Consider the following 26,549-nt stretch of genomic DNA (forward strand, 5'->3'; position numbering starts at 1 on the left):
GAATCGTTTATATTACACTGATTTTTTAATTGAAATTATTCGATCGTAAATTCGTAAAGAATGACAACTTATACGAGACTGATTCATTTCTTAAGTGATTTTATTATTACTCTGTACTCACAACTCTGCTTTCAATATTATCTACACAATAAAAAAAAACTACGTAAAGCTCATAGTTAATATACACAATACAAACAAGGACTTAATAAGTTTAAATTGATTGTAAATTCTTTGATTTTTAAGCTGGACAATATGTATTTTATCTTATATTTGAAACTAGAAACTGGAAACTATACAACTATACAATATGAATAAGTAAATTTTCACTCTATGAACATTATAAGTTACTCGATAAGTAATTTTACTTACTTACAATAAAGTACATAATATATGTAAGCTTGAAACAATTTCAAGAATAAACATTAAGTTCATGTTTATGGGAAAATGGTTTGTATTATGTGTATTTTATATGATTTATTAAGAATGTACATTATAAAGTTTGTAGTCTATCTAAATATTATAATTTGTATGTAATATTTTCAATTTTGTAAGGAGGTGTAAGATTAATTAATATTTTCCACCAAAAATTATACCATATATTATTACATTCCCAAAGTAATAATATACAATTAAACACTTTTAAGTACTTGTTTGCACTGGATCTATATTGAATGTACAAAATTGCAGTGATATTTATACTAACTTAATTAACATTTACCTATTTCTACTTAAAATATGTATAAGAAGTATATTTTCAAACATATTGAAAATTAAATATAATAAAATAATTATATTAAGTAATATTTTTGCGAATAGTTACCAAGCTACCTAGTTATCTACAAAAACTAAGGAAGGTTATTTCATCTGTAATTATTAAAACAATTAATATTTATTATAAATCAAGTTAAATAATATAATGCAATGACACTGTTCAATAAAAAATTTCTTCACTCATATTTATTTGCATTTTGCATATATTTCAATTATTTATTGTTGAATGACTTTTTATGGCTTCTACTTAATATTACATTTGTATTTATTGGGAATTATTTATGATTATTTGTAACGGATAACCTTTATTTTTATTATATTACGTAACATTTATAGTGTAAAATAACATGGGCTAGGTACTATAACTATCGAGGGGACGTAATGCTTTTAGGGGACCTAATGCTAACGCAGTTCCCCCTCCGGTTCTCGATATCATGGAAAAAAAGGTACTATATAACTATCACTATTAATTTAACAATTTTCTATGCATATTATTAATATATTATACAGTTTAGAAAGAATAGATCTTTCAATGGTCAAAGAAATCAAATATTGTCAGTTGTAATATTTCACAAAACCAACGAAAAGGTGTAATTTTAATAAATGTTTACCGTTAGTCGTTACGTAGGTTTACTTCTCTTAGATTTTGAGTAGATGGTTTTATTTTTATTTTTATTAAATTTTGCTAAGACAACACTGAATTTTGATTCTAACCTGGATGATACTATTACCTAGGTAATTTATGGACTTGTTTAAATATTTTACCAAATGTAAGGAATAACTTCCGACAACTGTAAAAAAATGATTGAAAAAAAGGCAATCACGGTTTTAGAAAAGTTTCTAAATACGTGGATTTTACAAGGCTTCATTTAGAATTGTTTTTGAATGCTACAATTTATCAAATTATTTTCAAACTTAATATCGCAACACAAGTGTTTATAAACCAGGTTCTGTATTCTACGTGATTTTTCTATAATATTCTGGCATATTATATATCAGTTGCATGCTGTTACCAATTAATTCATTATTATAAATGGCAGAAGGTTATACAAATGTACCTATTAAAACTAAACATTTAAAACTGTTTGTTGTTTAAAAAAAAGAAAAATCAATAACATATTTCTCCAAGAACAACTGAAGTATTATCTACATCGAATGTTCAAATAACGACTACATATAAACATGTCATACCTACGAGAGAGGGTTTACATAATTTAAGTGTTTTTTGAATAACAAATAAACACGTTCTCGCAAACCAATAGCTGATTCACTTTATTTTAACAGATGACTACATTTAAATTTTTTTTTTTTAACGTCAGATTTTTATATAGCTATTTTTAGTTGCATCATTTAATATAATATATAATTTACTGTTTTTAATAGATTAAAATACGTTCTCATTATTCTAGTTGATTTTATTTTTTAATGTTTTTAGAATATACACAGGCAAAATATTGTTGAGACAAGAGAGCGAGCAATGCGCCAATTGTCAGATGTTATATATATTTTTTAAATTATTTTAGACCATTAAAAACTATTATCATTTTTTCAGTCATAATAATTAATACTGAAAGGAAAATAAACAAATTATTAATATTCTAATAATTTTTTTTTTAAATTTTATGACATTGTTAACTAATAAGCTTTTTGCCTTAATTTGTTTTATGGTAATAATATTTCTATTCTAAACAGATTACATTCACACTTCACAATGGGTATCACAACTAATGTTTTCAGTAATATGAGATATATTAGTGATATGCACTATATAAAAATGTCTTTACGGATAATGTGCTGTTAACAACTAAAGATAAATAATCAAATTAAATTAAATTTTCAATTTTGAGTGCTTTAGAAATTGTTTCATAAGCGCAATAAAATGTTTAAACACAAATTTAAAAATTATTATATTAATAAACAGGGTTCATAAATCGAAAAGTTAAATATTAGTTTATAATATAGTAACAGTTATTCTTTTTATCGGTTTCAAATTAATAAAACTATTAATAACTTAATCCACGCATATTTTTGTGAGTTGCAAATTTGTAGTTGAAAATGTATTAAATGTTAAATTGACATAGTTTAGTCTCAACAATTTACTAAAAAATTCTTCATTAGTATTTCATATTGGAACTAAAAAATCCTAAAACTATATAAAAACTATTTATTTTCCATAGACATATGTGAAGTTACAATTTGGACGAAATTAGATATTTAAACGAAGAACAACGATTTCAATTATTTTGTTGTAATTCAGAAATATATTTCAAAAGGATTTAAAACTTTTACAAATATTATTATATTTTATATCCACATGACTTTTTTCAATCATTTAGATTAATTTCAAGCTATTGTGTATTTATATCACCAACCTATTCACACCATTCTACGGTAAATCGGTATTGACTCAAGTTAATAACAATATAATATAATTATATCCTATAGGTAAGTATAATAATATACTACTATAATAATTTAATATTAATAATATAATAAATGCAATGTAATTAGGCAAACATTAATTAAACCTGACGAATATTGCTAATAGTACCTAAAATTAATTAATGCATAAAATAAGTAATATTATAATCGTACAGATCGTCGATGGTTAAAGAATCATTTTTTGGTATGCAATGGCCAATGGCCAATTTAATTCAAATTATACAGTGACTTACTCAATAACGATTAATTATGCACACTCGACACCTACTAATCAGTTATCAATATAATAAATAAAAATGTATTTTCTAAAATATTAATAACAACTAGTTTAGTATTTTAAAATCCATAAATATTATAAATAAATTAGCTATTTACAAGAAACTCTCGTGTCTGTTTTAATGTATATTTGTATTCTCTTGTAAGTTGTAAGTCATTATATTGTATCAACCATATATTAGGTGTGTCCACTTTTATAAAATGTATAGCAATAGATGAACATCTCAGTATTTTAGTCGTCTTTGACATAGGTCACGACCGAAATAACTAACACATCATATTCTTACTAGGAATTTATACAACTCTAGATAAGCTGCACAAAACGTCATCTCTTTAAATTAAAATTTAAACTGTCGATAAAACAAAAAGATTAAGAGGTTACTGAAGGCAACTTTTTTCATATTACTTTGATTATTGGTAGTTTCAAAGTCACATAGTTTGAAGTGAGTTCCCGTCTTACCTGCCAGCTTTATATAATTCATATAAAATAAGAAGTGTGATACCTATCATTCGATGGAGTACTTAAACAACTTGTTGAAAACAAATGAAATAGAAATTCAGTAGTTCACTGAAAATTAATCGATTTAATACCAAAATAATATTTGTGGGTAGGTACTGACATTATTTTATCGATCTCAGATAATCAAATATAGGTACGTCACAAAATAATGATTATGTATTCATCAAATTGTGAATCTTTAATCTTTTAGTTTTAGGTATTGGTACGATTTTCAATTAATGTAATATTAACACAGCAAGAATGACGTTTTATGTAGATGATTATACACTGAGCCATAAAAATATAATTTGTAATTAAATTAAGATAGATGTCGTACACATAATATATTACTTTATGTTTTATTATATATTGTTTTCAGATTGTCTCTCTACCTTTGTTTATATAAATATAATATTTAAAGAACATTTTGTGTGTAGTTTATCAACTCTAAAAGTACTGCACACTTTTTAAAGAAAAACTATTAAAAAATTACCTAACTAACTAAATATTTTTAAAATTTTAAAATTTAGTTATTTAATCTTCTATATAATCTTCTTATACCTCGATATAATTATTCTTCCATTTGTTTTGTCAATTTGTCCAAAACGTGGTCTGGTGAAATATATACTTAACGTTTTACATTGAACAGAAGGAAGACTAAAAATACCTAGGTACACATCGCAACGCAAGTCCGTAACCAGGGAGGTACGAGGTCTGGTTCCAAATTGTAAAGTCAACAATACAACGATACGATATAATAGCTCTGAAAGTTTGCAATTAATTAACATTGGAAATCAACCAGGTCAGAGTTAATTTGCAATCTTTCAGAGTTATGAATGTATCGTTGTATTATTGACTTTACAATTTGGTCACCAGACCTCGTGCATCCTTGGATGCGGCCTTGCTTTGCCATGTTTAAGTATTGAAACTTGTAACACATAATCTTGCGTCACTGTTTCGGGTGAAATTAGTTTCACTCTCTGTATCTTTGGCGAGTGGTGACAGTGCAACACACACACACGTGCACACACATCATATGCGCGTTAGTGGATTTAGCGTCATAATTTATTAAAAGGAAATCATTCAAAGCGAATCGAATCCATGTCACGACCACAAAGTCCCACAACACATGTGTCGTCGTTCATTTAATATAGTAAATATAGTATCCGTCCCTCTACGATGGCATCCCCTATTGCATCCACCCTCTTGCCAACACAACATGGAATGCGTCGAATAGGTTAGATATAGAATAATGTTATGCAAACGAGCGCATTATTATTAATAGTAATCTACCCCTAATCTCACTCTTACACACACATATATATATTCTCACTCCATCTTTAGCACATATAATATGTTCAAGTCGTGTTGAAAGATTAGCTGTATAAAGAGAGCGCTGTCCCTTCGCGACCGTATATAATACACATTTATAATATCACGCACACACCCTCGCAACGTCGATATCCTAAATATATAGCTACACATTTGCAGAAACCGACTTCCACGTCCCATGCACTGTCCGCCCATCACACTAAACCATTAGGCTATAATATTATTATATAGCCGTTTAGATGTGCATATTATAATAATAACATAATATATTATCTTGTCTGTCTGCAGTGCGTCTGTCGGTCGATCGGCCGGTCGACCGCATTATTTAGTGAATACTAACATCACCGTGCAATTATTATAATTATATTATTATTATTAGGAGCATGCGTTTTGTGAACATTTGTGATATATTTATATGGGCAGTGGAGGGGCATATATTATTTGAATAGTGACGTTGAGTGACGATATGGTATAGAATCAACATAATATCGAAATAATGAAATGTCAATCATATAAAAATATTATTATACTCTATCAACCAAGCTAGACGATAGTTGCCCTGTAAAAGGTATATCGTTATTCGTTATTGCAATACAGTTAGCGTTCGTAATTATCATATTATTATTATTACTATCACTATTGTTGGCGTCATCATCGTTGTCGGGAGACCATTAATATATTAATATATTGAACTCGGGAGTAATTTATCTATATAATATTATGTGACCTGAGTCGGCGCCCTCGGGGTTACCACTCTACATTGTGTGTCGTCGACAATAATAATATAATAGAATGCATTCCGCCCACTCCACCGTATCATTACCCCACTCAACAGCCTCGCGGTCCGTGTCACCGATAACAAACGAGTCATGGCGCCGACTACACGATGTCGACTATTGACAATCAAACCGTTAACAGTAATTATCATTAATCGGCGATACCAACTACGCGAATAATTTCCGAAGGCGTCTGGAGGGGGCAAGTAGGGGCGTTCCCCCCCCCCCCTTGGCTTTTAAAATCAGGTGAGTGACATTGCAATATTTGTTTATATAATTTTATATAGTATGATAAAATAGACATTTTGAAGCTAACCGCCCCTAAAATAAATGCCTGTGGATTATATCTTATACACTGTTTTCAGTGCTACCCGCATGCATGACTACTTTTTACGCTTATCTCTGTATCTGACACTGTTTGTTATATTATAAATTATAATACCTATCATGAAGACTGCACCAAACATATCAATTTCGGTCCGAGGGACTTATGGCATTTTAATAATACACCATATTATGACGTGTTTGAAGTATTATCAGCTTTTAGTAGATATTACTTATAATATAGTACCTACGACCTGGTTGTTTTATTTTAAACTCATAACAAAAATACCTATTGTACAAACATTGATAATAATATACAGAATGTGATTGTTTTTAATAATAAAAAAAAAAATCTATATGATTATAATGATTCAATACATTTTTCGTATCACAGGAATTACAATTGAAATTAAATTAATATGTAATTAAAGTTCTAAAGTAAAAAAAAACAACATCAAAACAAACGATTTTCTTTGACCAAATACAATAATTTATCTTATAAAAAAATTGCCTTTATGAAAACGTTTAAAAACAAAATATACATAAAGCGTAATTTAAAATATTTACAATGTTTTAAACTTAATCATTCATTGCCCCAAGACACAGACCCTTACGTCATTGTATTTTCACTAATACAAAATTATTTTAAAAACAAATTTAATAGAAATTTATCTATTTTTAGTATTTTGAATTGTAATATTTTATTTTTATTACACCGTTCATTATACGGTAACATTATCTGATTACAGCTAATAAAGTGCCTACCTAATAATTGTTATGAAAAAATCATTCATTTTTTGTAATATAATATGTGTATTACACTATTACTTATTTTTTTAGTTCGAAAAAATATTAGCATTAATACTTGTTGGATTCTAAAAGGAAATACAATATTATGTTTTTCAGTCATAACCATAGAATTAAAATTTAGATTAAACATGTTTGTGCAATAAATAATAAAACATTCACTTACAAAATCAACCTGCAGCTGTTGCATTTTAACGCGACCGAGCAATGTAAGCATTATAGTAATGGAGACTGTAAAAGAGTCACATGGTTTAAATGCGAAGTGAGTCTCTCGTATACAGGACTATTGTTCATTTTAACACACGTACTTTAGTCGTAATGTCCGATTTACGAAAATACCATTCCTCCATAATCGATTTAAACCGTTTGCATTATTGGTGGTCAGCTGGTAGACAGGCGCAACGTGGTTCTATTACAATAACTATATATTGCTTACTGAGAGTAAAACATAGCAAAGAAATCATAAAGTTTTGCACAATCGACGAAAACTTTTTTTGCACTTACGGAGAAGTTTTGGTTTTGGAGTGAACAATGGGGAAACAATACTTTCAAAACAAAGTATTTCACTATAGTCCTGCTCACGAAAAACGTATCCCGAAGGATTAAAACAACGACACCGGAAAAAAAAACTGCAGTAATAACAATCCACCGTTACTGGAGATGGTAGGGTTTGCTGGTAGACATCAAATTTACGATTGTAATCAAAAAGTCTTCTACGTTTCCGGTATGCGCGCTCCAGCCGGAAATGGAACCGCAAACCAACGGTTTCCGCTAGTCGTCGACGACGAGATTCTTCTTTATCACATTCTACCGATAGTAGTAGTCGAGGACCATTATATTTATTGGGATTTTGGCTAATAGGCTTACGGGTTAGTTTCAGTACGTCGAAGGTTTGAGAAACCGAAAATAAATGCCGGTACTCGAGAAGAAAATAATAATATATTCTCCGATATTGTCCGTTTTGAAAATTGGACTCCGCTAACAGCACCACCCCTAGATAAAGTCACACCACTAGCCAACGGCTATAAATTATCGAAAGGGTCTTAACGACGTCACCGCCGCTACCACGTTATATGCCCCATAGTGATATATTATTCAAATTGTAGTACACTTTATAGTCGGAGAACGGGACCATTGCAGTATATGGATAAAAAATAATACCATTTTAAATTCGTTAACGTTCCGGCTGGATTTCCAATTTAATAAGCAATAATGTGAACACATATCAAATGATTGGAAGTAAATCGTTATAAATATGACATGAAATTATAAAAACTTTAAAAATAGAAATAATAATATTATAATATAATCTAGGATAAAAGCCAAATTTCAAATTAAAAAAAAGTGGCCTACTGTTGTACATTAGGAGTAGTGAGGGTCACTATAATGGATATTGGGTAGTATTTTAATTCAATGATGTAAACCATTGTATACGAAAAACGATTATGAGCGATACGGTCTGTCCGCAGCTTCCTATATTATACTTAGTATATTTGTATATTTGAAGATATTATTGCAACAGTATGTATTAATATTTGCCAGAAACGATGCATTTGAAAAATATGTCATTGTATGTATAAAATATAATAATATACTTTAAAAGTTTCAAGTACCCATCAACAAAACTTCACTTAAATTGTTATTCTTTGTTAAAGTATCTAATTTTGTCAAAATTTGAACTAAAAAAAAATTGTATGAATTTATTTTTAGATTTTTTGGATATTATATAAACTATGTATATGAGAAACCTTGTATTACATTTTCAAACTTAAGTTATACAAATTTAAAATTTTATACATTTTTAACTATAAAATTATTCACAAATGTTAGTGATTTTGTTGAATTTTGTAAACATTTTAACTTTAAATGCTTAAAAAAAATATTGTGCCTATGTATTTTTAATATTTTTTTTACTGTTATTATGATAACTTATAAGAAACCTTGTACCTATCACATTTTCATACGTTTTAACCCAACGAAAATCAAAAATATTTATAGAAAAAAGTTTGAGTTAATAGTTAATTTATAGAAGACATATTCAATACATATATTTTAGTTTTTAGTACCTAACATCCATATAGAATATGAGTAACATCTTAGTCAATGACAATTTATTACTTATTACTTATTAGGTATTATTAATGTTTCATTAATTTTCAAAAACAAATATGTCAAAACGTTAATGGTAGTCCTGTAGTTTTTAATAAATAAAATATACTTACATTTTTTATAAATCTATTCCATCTCTTATGTAATACAGATCGTTTTATGGTTAAATCCTTATAACAAATAACACATAATAAGGATATATGTATATAATATATACATATTAGACGACAATATAGAACAGAATGTATACCTACTTTTTTTCATTTAATATTGCCACTGACTTCAAAAGAATTCTGACATAAAACCACTTTGTGTGCAAATACCGAAAGTACAGCACCTAATAGTTTTCTACACTTCATATCAAATATTTGAGTATCAGTTACGTCTATCTCCGAAAAAATAATATATAGAACAACAAAATGAATGTTATAAGATGTGAACACTGAACAGAGAGTAAGACGAATTTGGTACATAAATGGGTTTCAGTGAAATAGATAAAAGCTCAAGATTAATAGTAAAGGTGTAAAGACGATTATACATAGCTGAAATAGGGAATAATGTAAAAGGTAGCTAGAACGGCTAACGCACAGCAGAAATGTGATGACCCTTTGCACGACTGATCCCTATTATATTGCTTATATTGATCACAAAAAAAAAAAAAATGTTATTTTAAATTCTGTTTTTAATCTACCGTTTATATGGTCTTCCAATGTAATTTTTAAATAAATTATGGTCAAATTTATATATTATTAAAAGAAATTACACTGAGAGTAGATTTATCTTTCATTATAACCATTAATAGATTCATAGGCGCAAATAGGGGGGCTTTAGGGGCTAAGCCCCCCAAAAATGTCCATAGCCCTCCCAAACATTTCCTACATTTGTTTTAAGCTTATTCAATATTATCAAAGTAAGGCTCTATTAGCCCTATTAGCCCCCACCCCCAAATCTCAAACGCTATTTATGCGCCTATGGATAGACCTACCATCTATTTAGTTAAAACCACAGCAAATACACCCAAATATTATAAACGGTTTAACCTTGTTTTGACTTTCTTTTCCATTCAGCATGATCTTTAAACATACTATTCAAATATACTAATACCATTAAATGGTATATGTTATTTATTCATTAAAAACAAAGATGTGAAACAATATGACTACTGAAGTTGACCGCGGGCATACAGATAATTGTATGGACATTAAGATTTTTAAGGAGTAAACTTAAAATAAATGTAGTTTGAGAAATACATACTTAATAACGTTTTAAGAGACAACTGGTGCATTAATTGCATACATAAACGTTATAATATTTAGCAACTAAGTGATAATCAGCGGAAAACCATTAGATTGATTGGGGTGTAGGTTTCGTGCAATTTTGAGACTAAAAAGAAGTAATTATGGCAAACAAAGGAATGCAGATGATACTATGAGGCTGACTTATCTTCACCTCTTCACTTATGTATACCAACTATTATAATGACTTACAATCCATATTATTGTGATATTAATTTGATATGCCTTAAACTATTATTTATTGCAGTACGAAACTCAATATTAGCAGTATTACTAACAGCTATATCTTAGTAAAATTTGTTATAATTATAATGGTTATATAAATAGGTACCTACATTATATATGTATAAATCATCGAGTGTTGTCACTAATAATTAAACAACTCGACATGACGTCAACTAAAATGATCAATTTTATCGTAAAAATATTTACATATTATACCTATTAATTACATCATAATATACCTATTAATAAAAAATAATTTACGAGAGAGAATAAACATAATACTGTGTGACTTAGTTGTCTAAATTTTTGTGAACTGTAAATCATAAATTGATTTTTTAGGGTTGAATATGGAATGCAAAGATATTATGAGTATATAAATAACACAATAAAAATCGATGATGAATTTCTAAAGTCCAAATTGGATCTTATACATAGAACTATTAGAAAAACAACAACAACACAATTAATCAGCAACAATATCCAAAATAATTTAAAAACAACCCTTACTTTTACAAATCGTATACCAGTCACAGTAAAAATTCAATACGCACATCGAAAAAAAATAAAATAACAAACCAAAAGTTTCCTGGTAAAACAATAATATAAACGAAGATACAAAAAAAAAAAACTTTGTAAAATTCCTTACGTCATAATAATAACATACTGACAACAACGTGGAATAATTTCACATCTTCTATAAACACAGACTCCAGGACAACAGACAATATTTATAAAAAAAAGTCAAAGCACTAAATAGCTAAACCAAAACTAAAACATATAATATATCACCAACATTCAAACGACCAATCAACCGATCAAACAGATATCAGATGTCTTAGAAAATCGACAACTCCGTAACCTAGGGCTGGAGGTATTTCAAATGTTGATACCGGTATTCGGTGTTTGTTTATTACTGGAATCTACGGTATTACCGGTTATACAGAAATTACCGGAAATATCGTACCTCAGAAAATTTTTTAGTGATTCCAAGTTTCCAACCTAGGATAGGGCTATTATATTATATCATCGCGATTATATAAAAATAATAAATAATAAAAGTACATATAGGGTGTTTTCGGTAATTGCCGATTCACGGTATACCGATATTCTAAAATACCAAAAATACCACTAACCCTAATTTAGTCAACATTATTTAATTAAACCAGCAGACGCATATGTGCATATACATCTTAGGAATTTGGTTTAAATTGTATGAGAATAATATCATTGATAATATACGTATAAAACTAACCGATGGCGATATAAATTATGATATTGTTTTTTCTTAACTATACAGTGAGTGATTTTAAAGCTATGCGTGGCCAATACTATGATTTTCAAACGCAAAAAGGATCGCGGGACTGTATTCTTTGATGGCACACAACCAAGTTCAGTTACCTGGTCCAACCCACCTCACCTAGAGATATTAATCTGAGCTTCAATCAGAGTCCTCTATTCCTACACAAACCACCACCGGCCTTCGGGGGAAAACACGTTTACAAAATTGTCCACGAGCCCGTCCCGACGAAGCTTGCCCGCGATAATACCTGCAGCCTACTCGAAAATCGTATCAAATAGGATGTAATAATTTCTTTCGCGAAACACACAGGTTGCATAGGCAGAAATCTATTATAAACAAATACCAATCCAAATCGTCAAGCCCCCCTCCCCCTGAATTATAAAATAACTTTTAGATTTGTACTTGAGCAGTATAAATAAAAAATAAGAATTTAATAAATAATTGTTATACCGTAAAACATAATATGTTAAAAAATGTAGATACATTCAGATTTACAAAAATAACAAACATCTTGTTACCAAGTGCATATTATTAAGTGTTTGGAAAATCTATAATTCGTGTCTCTTATCAGTATTCATTTGTTACGAAAATCACGAATAATTGCTAATACCTACGACGGTATAATATATTTATTCCACGTACATCATCAAATATCAGTATGTCAAATATTGCCGCTCAAGACAAGGAGTCGTCAGATATCAAGTTACTATCCAACACTGAAACGATGCAAATGGTTTTTGACGATCTCCGGTCGAATAGACCAAAATCGCTCAAGAGTTGTGATTTCCTTAGATTGCCGCTGCACAATAGATGTATGTCCTTACCTAATATGGCCTTGCTTGCAAACTCTGCGGCCGAAGCACCTACAGAGGTCGGTTGAAAATCCATGCCCTACTTGATGGTACCGACTGTTGACAATCACCGGTAAAATATCCTGAAACCGTCGGAAAGCAGCGATGACCATAGTTTGCCGGTGAACAAGAGATCTATATCATTACCTAATATGACCGTGCGTGAAAATTCCTCGGGTAATGCTCCCGAAATTGGATTGTCGTTCCGATTGTGGTCCGCGGAGTTGCCAGTTTCGACGGATTCGCCATCACGTGCCGAATCGTCTGTTTTGATATTGATGCCACTATCACTGCAGAATATGACTGCTGGATCGAGACGCCGTTGTCACTGGTAGAAGCCGAAGTGCAGCTAATGGTAACGGATACGGTAACCAGCAGTGGCCGTAGTAACGCGGGGACGGACTTGGCGGTAACCACGGTCGTGCCACATCAAAAACCAATGATGTAATCAGTTGTTTTTAAAAAATTAATCTTCTTATAAATGATCGTAGTTTGTTTAATTTTAAAACGGAAGTATAATGATAATTTGAACATAACAATCGTTTTTTGTATTTTATACTTACGTAACATATAGCAGCTGTGAAATGGCTTGATGAATTTAAGATACGTTTGCGATTGTTTTTGTCAAGTTTTTGTGATTCTCTTATTGATTCGTTTTTATTTATATATTATATTATACCTACTATAACCTAGTTACCTAACCTAGTTAGTTTTTACATATATCTTAAACTAAGATTCTTAGTTGAGTGTTAATACCATACCTATCTATTTTATTTTATTTGTTTAATTTTACCAATTTTATCTATACTTTTCTCATCGAATATATGTCATATGCAAATAATAATAATAATGTAACATGTATGATTTATAGATTTTATCACCATATAAAATACAAATAATTAAATAATGAATAAATTAATGCATTTCATTTTGTGCTTTTAGTTGATTGTACAAAATATGTATATAGTTACAATGAGTATATAACTAACAATAATGGTTCAATCTTGAAATCAACTATTAAAAGTTTTTCGAACACGAGTGATACGTAGTATTGTTTTATAAAGTTCAATGGTTAAAGAGTTTTCTATACACATCATTCTTACAGAAAATATGTATATAATCCCACGGTGTTTATGAAATACTCATTAACTAAAAGTTAAAATGTACTGAGTTAAAATACACATTCAACATGACATATTTTATATAACTGAAATCAGTTTGTATTAAAATTTCAATTCGAAGAAATATGGTTGTAATCATTTATAGAATTGGTTTTTCATTCAAACTTTAAGCTAATACAGTAATGCTAATATGATATCCATTAATAAATTATCAGTGTTGACTGTTGGTAACAAGGCGAAGTAGAACTATTTCAACTCTTAATAACGATATGGTCTGTGTGATAAAATAAATACATTTTATGCAATCACGATCTACAATACGTTTATAACTAAATATTTTACATTCTAAATAAAATAAAATCGACATAAATGCAACATAGGTACCTACTATGAACATTTATATTTTACTTCAAATAAAATACCAAATAATAAAGAATGGCGTATTCCATCAAAACACACTGTCTGTGGTATCAGATAAAAATATGCATTATAATATATTATACTATAAAAGTATAATAAATAAAATAAAATAGAATAAGATGGAATATCAAAAAAAAAAAAATAATAATAATAATAATAATAATAATGATACCATTATGAAACATTAGTTGGAAAGCTATAGTCCGTAGACCACGACAAGGTACTCAGTAGTTATATATTTAGTTTCTATAGTTGGACTATAATATTTCTTTATTTAAAAGTAAAATCATCGTGTTGAGTCAGAGCTTAGTGCAACGTTTAGTAATTTAATGCGTTTAGTAGTGAAATACAAAAGAAATCAATGTTCTTTACAAAGGACCATACACTGTCAATTCCAATCAAACTTAAAATTAACTTCATGCTTTGTTATAAATTCCACCACCCAAGGTTAAATTTAATTTTTTAAAGTTGTGTAGATTACATAATAACTGCGTTGTAGTAACAAAAGTGAGACGAATGCCAAACATCAAATTTCCGATACTGTTCAATAATAGTATTATTTCAAAAAATATAAGCATTTATTTGGAGAAGTTATTGAGTTAAAAAAAAAAAACATGCAGCATCATTTCATGGTTAAACATTGGCAAAGCGTAGATAAATCCAGCAAGTAAACAAATTTTAAATAAATTCTGAAAATTAAAGAAAAACCGTCTACTTCATTAAAATCTAAAAGAAACGTTATTGGTCTTTTCTTTGTAATTTGTGTATTGTGATTGTATAAATAATAATTTATACGATTTCTAAATAGGTATTTAATTTATATGGTCGGTGGAAAATTCCGTTGTAACGTATACCTACAAATAAGACAATTAATAATTATATATAGATAATCAGGTAGGTACAAACGGTATCAATTCAAACCATAAACATTAAGCAAGGCAATTTCCTGTACTACCTACTCTATATGACGTATAAAATAATAAAATAAATTTTACAATTTGTTAGGGACAAGGCGAAAGCATTCGGAGCCTCGGAGGTAATCGCGTGATGACGATAATGGACATTCAGGTGTGCTAGTTGACGGAAAACAAATATAATGACTAAATATATTTACTAATTAGTAATAGCCATCCATAAGGATAAGCTAGATAAGTCTCGCACAAGAGCTTTACACCACTTATTACCAGTATTACCAACTACGCGTACCCACCGCATAATATTATGACCACGTATAAGGTATTAGATAACCATGAAGACTAGAATAAGGAGTTCAAACCATAGAAAATATTATATACATGGATAGGACACCCCTATATCTTATACTAGAGAGCCTAGATTATAATTATTATATTATTACATGTTACAATATTATATTATTAGGTATTATATTATTTGTTTGATAGATATATATTATTTTTTATTTCGATATAATATATATAATTATGTACACTGAGATCGCTAGCTGTACATCTTCCTATGGTGAACAGCTGTTTTTTGGGGATAAACAGTAAGCATCGCTTTGGAGATCAGCTTATACCCAGATTATATCCAAGATTATAAATTACAATAACATGATTATAAGTTATAAGTTACGCAACAGTAGGTCGTCGACCAACTATTTTTTTTAAATATATTATTATTTTACGGTATTTCAATTTTTAAGTTGACTCACTGAATTTATTTATTACATAATAAATACGTTAAAATATTATGACATAAATAATAATTCATAAGAAATGTAATATATTGCCGTTGTTCACTTATAAGTTATAATGGCATTTTATTCGGTAAATTTAGAGTAATAAATTATTTTTATTATTATTTTCATTCTTACAACAACATATGTACTTCCAAAAACTTTTTTAGTTATTGTAATATATTTTTTTTTTAATATCCTCTTATATAAGTATATAAAATATACTAAAAATACAGCTTACTATCAACTTCCAAACGAATATAATTTAAAAAATCCTAGTCAGGCAGAAATGAATAGGTACCTGGAGTCTGTAATTAAAAGACCATTTCGTTCATCTCGTGGTTTGTTATGATATTAAATAAAGTATCAATGCCAAATCATTGCATTCAAAAAAAAAATTTTGACTGGAGCTCGATTAAACCACGTTTATTCTTTCGTCATTTCTCATCGATTATTAGTATTTTTTTCTTACGCTTGTAGACACTTTTAAGGAAACATCAGGAAACTGAAAACAAAATCGAAAAAAATCAAAACCGTTAATCAAAACGGAAATTATTTAAATCGGAAAAAATAAAACCGGTATTCAAAACAAAAACTAAATCAGAAAAAGTAAATACCGATATCCGAAACCGAAATCAAAATCGGATAAAATAAATACCAATTACCGAAACCGACTTTGAAATCGGAAACAAATATTTTCGCATTCAAACCTTGATTTAAACAATTCCCCATGAATTTTTTTTCAATATTTATAACAATTTATAATTAAGTATAATATTCTATAATGGATTAAATTTTGTTCTATTTTTTTCTAAAAACAAATTATTAACTATTGTAAATTTCGATAGAATGTCAGAATGTGTTTATTTGACATGACTATTTTATTATTACCTAGACTCATATCTAGTAACTAGGATGATATTATTATTATTAATATTTAGTTGTTTACACAAAATATAATATGGGAATTATCCCACTCGATGATCGAAAATTCTTAATAACAACCAGCTCTACACTTTCCCAGAACATTGGCCCATACGGGCGATAGTGCGATCGGTAGGTATATTTTACAATGTATTTATATTAATTGATTATTATTATTAATTAACAATTATATTAATGTATTTTACAATGTATATTTTACAATATTACGTAGCTCCAATCCCAGTTCATTAGTTGGTTGAAAACTTGAAACATCGATTGCTTATAATTATTTGTCATAACTCATAATATTTAGTTGTCACCGTGATTCGTCTTTACTCTTTCGTACTCGTTTTTTCTACTGTGTGTCTATTTTACATTTTCACAATTTTATTACTATGTCTAATAAAAGGAAAATTACTACCTATTTGGATGTAAGTTGCTCTACTTCTAATCGTTACAGAAAATCAAGCTGTGGACTTAGCGGTAACATTTTTACTCTGGCTGTTCATCATGGAGTTATAAATATAACATCCAACGAAGTACTGGATGAATTAGCAAAAAAAAAAAATAGATTTACTAATATAATAAAAAATACTGTTAATACTATAATATTTATAAAGTCTGTATACCTAAGTTATAAATACAATTTGTATTTACCATAATTTTATAAATGTATATTAGATATAACCATTAATTATAATTTTCAATGATAAAATAATGCATGTTAAAAATCAGCCATACCCCCCTCCCACATGACAAAATCATTTGACCGCCACTGTTACATAAGTATACATCCGTTGTAATTTACTCCGCTATTTTTTAAGCTCCTCTGTGATTAATGATAATTGTGATACACTGATACTGATGCGTACGTAGTATCATTAACATAATATTATTCCCAATATAAATAGTCACATGACATAAAATCAGGTGACCTAAGAAAGCCAGATGAAAAACATCGGATGATTAATTTTTAATAAGAATAATATAGTTCTACACTTAATAATATATCTACTTCCTTCGATTATTTTTCGATCAATATGACATTTTAAAATGTTCACATAGATATAACATATTATATACTACACCCACTTTAAAAACTCAGTCCTGTTAGATTTAGGGGACAAACTCACAGCTTATATATTTCTTCAGTTCATCCAATATTCATGTTTCAAATATCAAAGGCTGCATAATGTTTCTAAGACAAACTAGAAATGTCTGGGCTATTTTATTTTCCTTGTCTGTATCTCCACACATATAAAGATATAAAGCCAACTAGAAAGTAAATTTCATATACACGTAAAGTGTGTTACAAATCCACACACATTTCACAGGAACAACTTCTGGCAAGCTTTTTAGCATACCAGAGAATTGTTCATCTCCAGTTATAAACAAATATTGACTGTTATATTTGTATACTAGTATTGCACTATCGTAATACAATTTAAATATCGTATTTTATCTTCCCTTATTAGATACCTATTTAAAAATACTACTTGTTTTATAATTAATGTAAATCTGTATTAACTAACAAAAAAAAATTGGACATAAATCAGTTTATTATTAAGTCTAGTACCTACTCTATATTATAGACTTCTATACATAATAATATGTTTATATTAAAAATGCGTTTACTCAAATTAAATATTAAAAATATAAATTAAAAGAAAAAAAAACTTTTAATTATGTAACGAATTTGCATAATGCACTGGTGACTGATGTATAATGTTTCTCATGTTTTTGTACTATAAATATGCACAATATCATGTCGAAGTATGAAAAACTAGAAAAAATTCTACTCCATACTAGGTGACACTTGTTGGAGTGGGGGGGGGGGGGGGAGACAAAACTTAATCACAATATACAAATGCCATATGGTATATTATTGTGCATCCATGATTCCAGATCTCCGTATCTTATTCTATCTCTTAATCTGAAATCGTAATTACCTTAACTGTATTTTAGTTCGTTAAAATTAAAATTAATTTTGTATTGATTTTATTAAAACCATGCTTTTTCATTACCCAGAAAACTATTTTAGGTGAGTCGGATTCTGTTTCTTTGAATTCATTACTTAAAATTATAATATAAATGTGCAAATAAATGTATTAAGACGAGTTGGTGATTTCACGAGGTAGTTTATGAATGGTAGTATTTAATAATTATTAGGAAACGCGCATTGACCATTAAGACGAAGAATTCGATACACTTTTTATTAAGTTTTGTTCATGTCAGGTATATTTACATATTATGCAAACAATCTATAAAAGCTATGTAAAACACAAATGAAACATAATGTATAGGTATACTTTAATTAATGCAACTACGCATTTTATCTTTAGGTATATCCAACCAGCTAAAAACTTACTCTTGCAGTTATTTAAAAACGCATTATAAATAAATAATTCGCCCACATTCACTCGTAGCGATTAAAATGCAAACACATTATAAAGACCGTGTTGAAAACAATCTATTGAAATGACTTTGGGTTTTGCAAATGCAAAAATGAATTATGAATTTGAAAAGATTCTACAGCTGCAGCTATAATGTATACTGATATTTATAGTTTAATAATATATATTATTACGTGCAATGTGTAGTGGATGCAGACATACATTATAATGTAATATTTTATACTTTATGTTGTATAATATTATGTATTTATTGTGTGTGGATATATGGTGAGGGCTTTGGAAATCGACGAAATTGTTTTTAGAGACCTGCAGCTAATACTGAACCTTTTACGCTGATATAGTGATATCTGATGGGCGTGGTGGCTGTTGTACCCGAAATCGAAATGCATTTACGATGGCCATTGTTAAAATGGATAAGAAGTAAATGTAGTGCGTCAAAAGGTTTGCCGTGTAAAGTATACATAAAAATGTACAGCAGGCGTTAAACGGGGAAGAAATTACAATTTGCGGGGAAAAGATGTATGGTTACAGGATAAAGGTAAAGGCACAATAATATATCAATACTGCGGTTTCTTTTGGCACGGCTGTCGTTTATACTATAAAACTAGTTGCAATGTAAATCATGAAACTCAAGGCGATTTATTATAGGTAAACACTTAAGATTGCGATCGATTTGGAAGTGTTCGGAAGCCGTTTGGAAGTGTTATACTGAATGAAAGAAGAATAAATGTACCACGCGTAATAACAACCAACATATACTATACACGAAGATTATTGGCTAATAATATTATTGGTTGAGATGTTGAAGGTTTAGTGACGTCGACAGATCCCATGGGCGTACGCCGTACACTGCAGATAAAGAGATGAATGTATAAAGAAAATGTTGGCAATTCGTATATTCTGATATTCATTACACAAGATTGGTGACTCTAACTTGTTTGGAAAAATTACAAAAGTATGTATACGTATTTTAAAATATTTAGGTACCTAAATAATAGAATGTCCTTTGATATAATTAAAGTAATGACTTCATAATATTATTGCTGTAATATAACATATAAATATAAACATAAGTACAGTTAATACTTTTGTGTTATAGGTACATACTGGCTACTATAGCACCTACAACATAATTTTTATTTTTTTTCCCTATGAATTGGTCACTCACTTCTAATTAATCCTGATTTAATGGCAAAAGAAGACAATTTTAGTTATCGTGGAATTTGAGGATTCTTAAAATTGTATTTTATTGAAAAATATTTTTAAAAAACTTGAGACACTATTTTAATGTGACATTAAATTTTCTGAATGCTATATGTCGAATTGTTTGAACTTGATTAAGTTCTATTGTATACATTACCCCATAGCTGGATACTTCCAAACTGGTTTAATTTCAGATTTATTGATGAGCAGTTTAGTGTTGATGTTAGCGTGTTAATCATTATTAATTACATTTTTTTAGTAGGAATTATCAAGCATATTATAGATCAAATCGTTTAAATATAATATGCTGGGTCCAGATTACTCTTCTATATGGTCTAGGGTTGAATAGAGATGTTAAACTATTTGTGAGATTAGAATTTTTGTGACATATATGGAGATAGCAAGGCAGGGCGCAAGTCTGAGGATAAATGTAGTATGCATGGATTTAGATTTATTTATTTTTAGCCTCCATTATGTATACTCGTTTTCCACGAGAAAAGGTGATTTTAAACATGACAAATTAGATAGGTAGGTATCATCACAGTTGTACTAGTTTTGCGCAGTATGCGAATCTACTTCACCTCCGTCCCATATGTCGTAGTTCTCCACTTCTCATTGGTTGATTTTGTTCAATGTTATATATGTATGTATATGATTGATAGCCAATTTACTACGATAAAGGCGAAGTAAAGAGCGGAGGATGCGTATCAAAATACTGTGATGATATATACCTAATTTGTCATGATTTTAAGGTTGTTTAGAAGTGATAATGGGTCGGGATTTATGGAAACTATAGCTTTGTAATCAACATAGTCAGCAACCAGCGTGTGTACACCATACCATTGGGTTCATCAGAAGCATAGATATTATATATAGTAAAAGGGATAGAATTTTACCTTGAGGAACACTCGTGGAGATTTTGGCTGTACTAGAAAGTTCAATTTGATTCGATGAAACGAGTACATAAGTCTATAATATCTGTCAGTGAAACTAATAACAATATATAACTAATATATAATTATGGATATCTGTTATACGGGTGCAGTTCGTGAGTAAATTTGTTATTATATAATGGTGAATGGCAAGTTAGAAAAGTATAATTAATAGTCATTTAAAACTCGATTACTGACGATATTACTGCGTGATAAGGTTTCGAAAAAAGTTTTGTAATAAATTCTTTTCACACAAAGATTGCACAAAATTTTCGCTAATGAAAAAAAAACGAGCTAAAGAAAATATTGTATATTATTATTTGTGCGGGACTGTTGTTGAATAACTAAACAAAGAAGTCGGTCAGTATATATTATTGATGATGAATTATTAATCAAATTGTTGTTTATGTATATTTGAAAAATAAAACGAAAATACCTCAAACGCACACCTCGAAGAAAATTAACACCACCGCGATCATTAAGTCTGCGGTAAGCAGCCATGATGGATTTATACTGCACAGCCATAACTGCCATATATAGTCGATGCTTTGCTAATGCATGATTAAACTGGTGCAGCGGTAAATATTATGACTTGAACTTTTAAAGAAACTAATGTTCTCCCTTTCCGTGTAAAAGTTTTTATTTTCACAAAAAATTCTATTTATAATGTCATAAGGTCAAAGGACATAAAATAGTAAAAAAAAATACTATACAGCACAAAATTCAATTTATAAAAAGTCAATAATATCGTTATTTTATTATTAAACAAGAACTGCGTGCAACTTGAAGGATTTTGTTTACCTACTATCAGTTGTAACCTATTATTCAAAATGTTATTATTTTTACGTGTAACCATTACTATTATGTTTGTTTATTGTGGGAGGACAATAACTGTTCAAGATTAACGCCAATATATAACATAATATGCTACGGGTAGAGTACAAGAATGACCAGGATAGACATGACCCGGTTAATGTACACTTTATTCATATGAACAATATAATTTATACATTATTCAGTGTGCTGTGGATAAAGTATGAAGTAAAAAAAAAAACAAAATCATATTAATCCGAAGAAAAATTATTTTTTAAGTAAATAATGTTTTATTAAGTTATTATTTTATATATAAAAACATTTGAAAAATTAAATACTCAGGTACAGTTATTTATTGGTACAGTTCAAATTCTTGTGGCATTTGTAGTTGAAAAGTATTCCACCAGATTTATATTTACATTTAGGTATTTGATAAACTTTGCACTTTTACGCAAACATTTTTCAAAACCTCGACCACTGGAAAGAGATTGTGCATTAGCTATTTCACGCAATGGATTTTTGTAGCAGACACTCTAAAATATCTATAAATGGTTCAGAACTTACAGAATATTGATTTCTTGAATAAAATTGAAGAAGAGTACCATTTTTATTATCAAGTTCATAGCATTGAGTATCGCTAATAGACGCAATCGTAAAAATGTTTGCTCTCTCTTGAGTTATCCACTCAAAGGTAGATAATGTCCAAATTACCCAGTTCGTGTACAAAATAGACGTTTTACAAATAATATTTTCCTTTTTCCAATAGGCGTAGGTAGCCAAGTGTGTTTAAGTCATGTGAATGTATACATTATAATGTAAAAAAATTGTGGGGTATACTACACGTACACGCTTGCACAATTCACGTCATATCATCAATCTGTGGTCGACGAGTATAATTTTCACTAAAAAACATGTACTTTTTGTCCATCATACTAAGTAGTAATTTGATATATTATCTAAAAATATATTTAAATAATATTCTTTATGAAGTTAACTTGATCGATGAGATCAAGATGATCTTTATAGATCTTTATAGATCTTTTCAGACTCTTTCAATATTTTTTGTCAATTCTGTATAATCGTTGTTTAAGATTTCTGAAATGTTTACATTTTAAATTCAAATATAAAGTCAAGATAAGGTTCGACATTTAAAATGTGGCACGACGAAACATCGTTCTGTAGTAATCTTCATTGGAAATTCAAATAATATGTTTTCATATTTTTTATCGCAATACTAGATTTATCGATACGATGGGCACAAGACAGTTTTCGTCAAAAAAACGACTGGTAACGAATCTGCGTTAAAATAAATAATTATTTTGTTTCGGATTGTAAGATAAAAAATACGTTTTAGTTGGTTAATAGAATTATTTTATATTGTTATACGAAATATTTTCAAAAAAATAGTATCGACAATTTTGGTATAATATGACGTAGAAGTGTTTATTATACAACGCGTTGTTTTAAAATATATCACCGTACTGAGACTGCGTGTTTTTTAATGTGTGGGAAATAGCTAGAAATACTTATATACAAGCACGAAACGTGCGATGAATGATAATACACAGCTGCGAGATGCAGAGAAGTTTTGTTATTCCACCATAAACCAGCTTTCGTGGTTAAACCGTACATAATGCGCATGCTATGATACATGCATTATCTAATTCCACAAGCGTGCTGATCCCTACGTATATATATATATATATTAAATATAAAAAGAAATTGTCTCCCTTCAATTTCGTGTAAAAACGATAACATTAAAAAAATAATGTTAGCATTAACAATGTAATGCATGTGGAATTTATTTTTTTTTTTTTTTAATTTCCACAGACCTGTGACTGGAATGAATAAATTCTTTACATCGGAATCAAATTACAGTGATTTAATTCGGCAGAGAAGAGTTATTTCGTGAGCATAATACCCTCGAGAAAAGGAAGATAATAAATACGAAGGACAACGCTGTCGTATAATATATCCAGATTGTGGATTGCTAAAAATTGGTGTTAACAAAAAAAAAAAGAAATAGAAAGAAAAAAATAATATAACTATTACAGAAATTTCATTATGTTGAATAGATAAGATAATAAAACCAAATTTTGGACGTACATTAAACACAAATAAGTAAATCAAGTACGTAATTTTGTTAATGTGAATTTTTAATTGTTTAAATTGTCCGGTGGATCAGTGCTTGAATTGGGAAAAATTAAATAAAGGAGCTTAGCCAACGGTATAAGAACTGCGTTCCAAGAACAACATTATTTAACAAATTACTTAGGGTGCATCAACCCCCTCCCACGGCTCCCAGTTATCACTAGATTTGTTTTAATTCTACATTTATACTTTATATATAATTCATGTTAGTGTTCATGTTTATGTTCACCTAAATATACAAACAATTAGTTTAGAAAGTTATTGTATATAGAAGCAATTATTTTGTTATATATATTATATAAAGTTATTAATGCGTTCGACGAGAAAAAGGGACAGTTGGGTCGTTCGAAGTGGGCCACCGAAACTGATGCAACCCTGATGTCTAGTATCTATACAGATATTATAGAAGCAGTACAGACGTGTAATCAAATAAACGCCCCACCCTAAACTAAAATCAATTTTTTAAAAAAAATTATAAATTTCATTAAATTGTTCAGTTAATTTATTAAGAGAACCTATATTTAGCAAAAATTGAAATCCACATTTTATGAGAGATGAATTCAGACATTAGGTTGTTCCCCACGTTCCAGTAAAAAATAATAGTTGGAGTAAAAACAAAAAAATAAAATAGTAAAGGATCTCCGAACTGTTCCCTTTCAGTGCACCCCTCCACAACCAGATTCAAGCACTAAACGGAAAAAAAATCTTTTCATATTATAACATATTATTTTAATGAATATAAGGAATTACTTTTGATTTTTACATTCTGGTATTATATACTGACTTTGTCGGCATAAAATTAGTCGACTTTATGTTATAGTTACCTAGTTACAGAGAGGGCCTTACATTTTTATTATATTTTAAGATAAAGTAATCATTTTAATTTACCAATTGATCTTAACTTTTAAATATTCAGCTAATTAATTAGTTGAAACTTACACGCTTATAAGTTATCGTAGTATTATTTTGTTATACATACAAGTATACAACATACATAGGTAATCTAGAATACACAATTTATATTCATCATTCATGTTATATTGAAGAATAAATCTAAAATACAACACAACATTGACTTTTATTAATTTAACTATTACAATTGGTAGGTACCATGTCGATATTAATAATATTTCGTTTATACCTACGTCCTACATCATGTTATAAAATTGTGAAGACTTAACATCCATGTTTTTAAAATAAGCTTTTCTATGTTTAGATTTCTTCTAGATAAAAGCTTTTTTTCAGATACATAAAAATAAACGTGCCGTTTAAAAATAACCAACTCGTTTGAGAGTACTTATTTTGCTTTCGTCTAAGAGACCGATTTTATGAGTAAAATATGTTATCATAAGTTAAATACAAACATTTTAATTTCTGATAGGTAAAACTATAATAAAAACCATGCATCAAATATTATGATAAGAGTATCTAAGACTGAATTTATTTTTGCTTTTTATAAGTTAGATTCATCTTGTAAAGTAGAAAAAATTCAGCTACTCGGTTGTATATTAATAGGTAAATATGTTATTGGAGATTTATAAAAAAATAAAGCACAACAATTATTTATAAGGATACAAATGCATTACAGTCAGTATGAATACACAGGTAGATAATAAGTTATGATTATTAATTAACATTGGCTAACAATAGTTCTACCCGATATTTAAATGAGAATTATTCAAAATTAAAGTATCGAATGTATTGTATATCTCCATCAGTTTCAGTATCAGTAGTTAGTGTTATTTGAAAATTGTCTAGTACTCTAGTGTCTACATTAATCTTTTCAAAGATATTATTTTAAATAATTTGGTTAAAAATAATAGATAAATAATTTTTTCATAATATTTTCAATCATTAATGCTTATTTG

At 28.8% G+C, this 26,549-nt stretch overlaps 1 protein-coding gene across 7 annotated transcripts in view; it reads right to left on the reverse strand.

Annotated features, from left to right (window-relative positions):
• The window catches only part of LOC100164904, a 224,385-nt gene that overhangs the window by 52,660 nt on the left and 145,176 nt on the right, over nt 1-26,549 (reverse strand). Inside the window, exons 1-2 of one of the 7 annotated variants that reach the window (XM_029490139.1) lie at nt 13,155-13,762; nt 12,981-13,090 (exon numbers count right to left, since the gene is read on the reverse strand). The exons of 5 other annotated variants lie outside the window; for them this stretch is intronic. In XM_029490139.1, coding sequence (XP_029345999.1) covers nt 12,981-13,044 — 64 coding nt within the window. In that variant the 5' untranslated portion in view covers nt 13,045-13,090; nt 13,155-13,762. Of the gene's footprint in view, nt 1-12,980; nt 13,763-26,549 lie in introns of those variants that run through there. One more of the 7 variants, XM_029490138.1, reaches the window with a different exon arrangement.

This window comes from Acyrthosiphon pisum, chromosome A2, assembly GCF_005508785.2.
Source record: "Acyrthosiphon pisum isolate AL4f chromosome A2, pea_aphid_22Mar2018_4r6ur, whole genome shotgun sequence".
Classification (NCBI taxonomy): Eukaryota; Metazoa; Arthropoda; class Insecta; order Hemiptera; family Aphididae; genus Acyrthosiphon; species Acyrthosiphon pisum.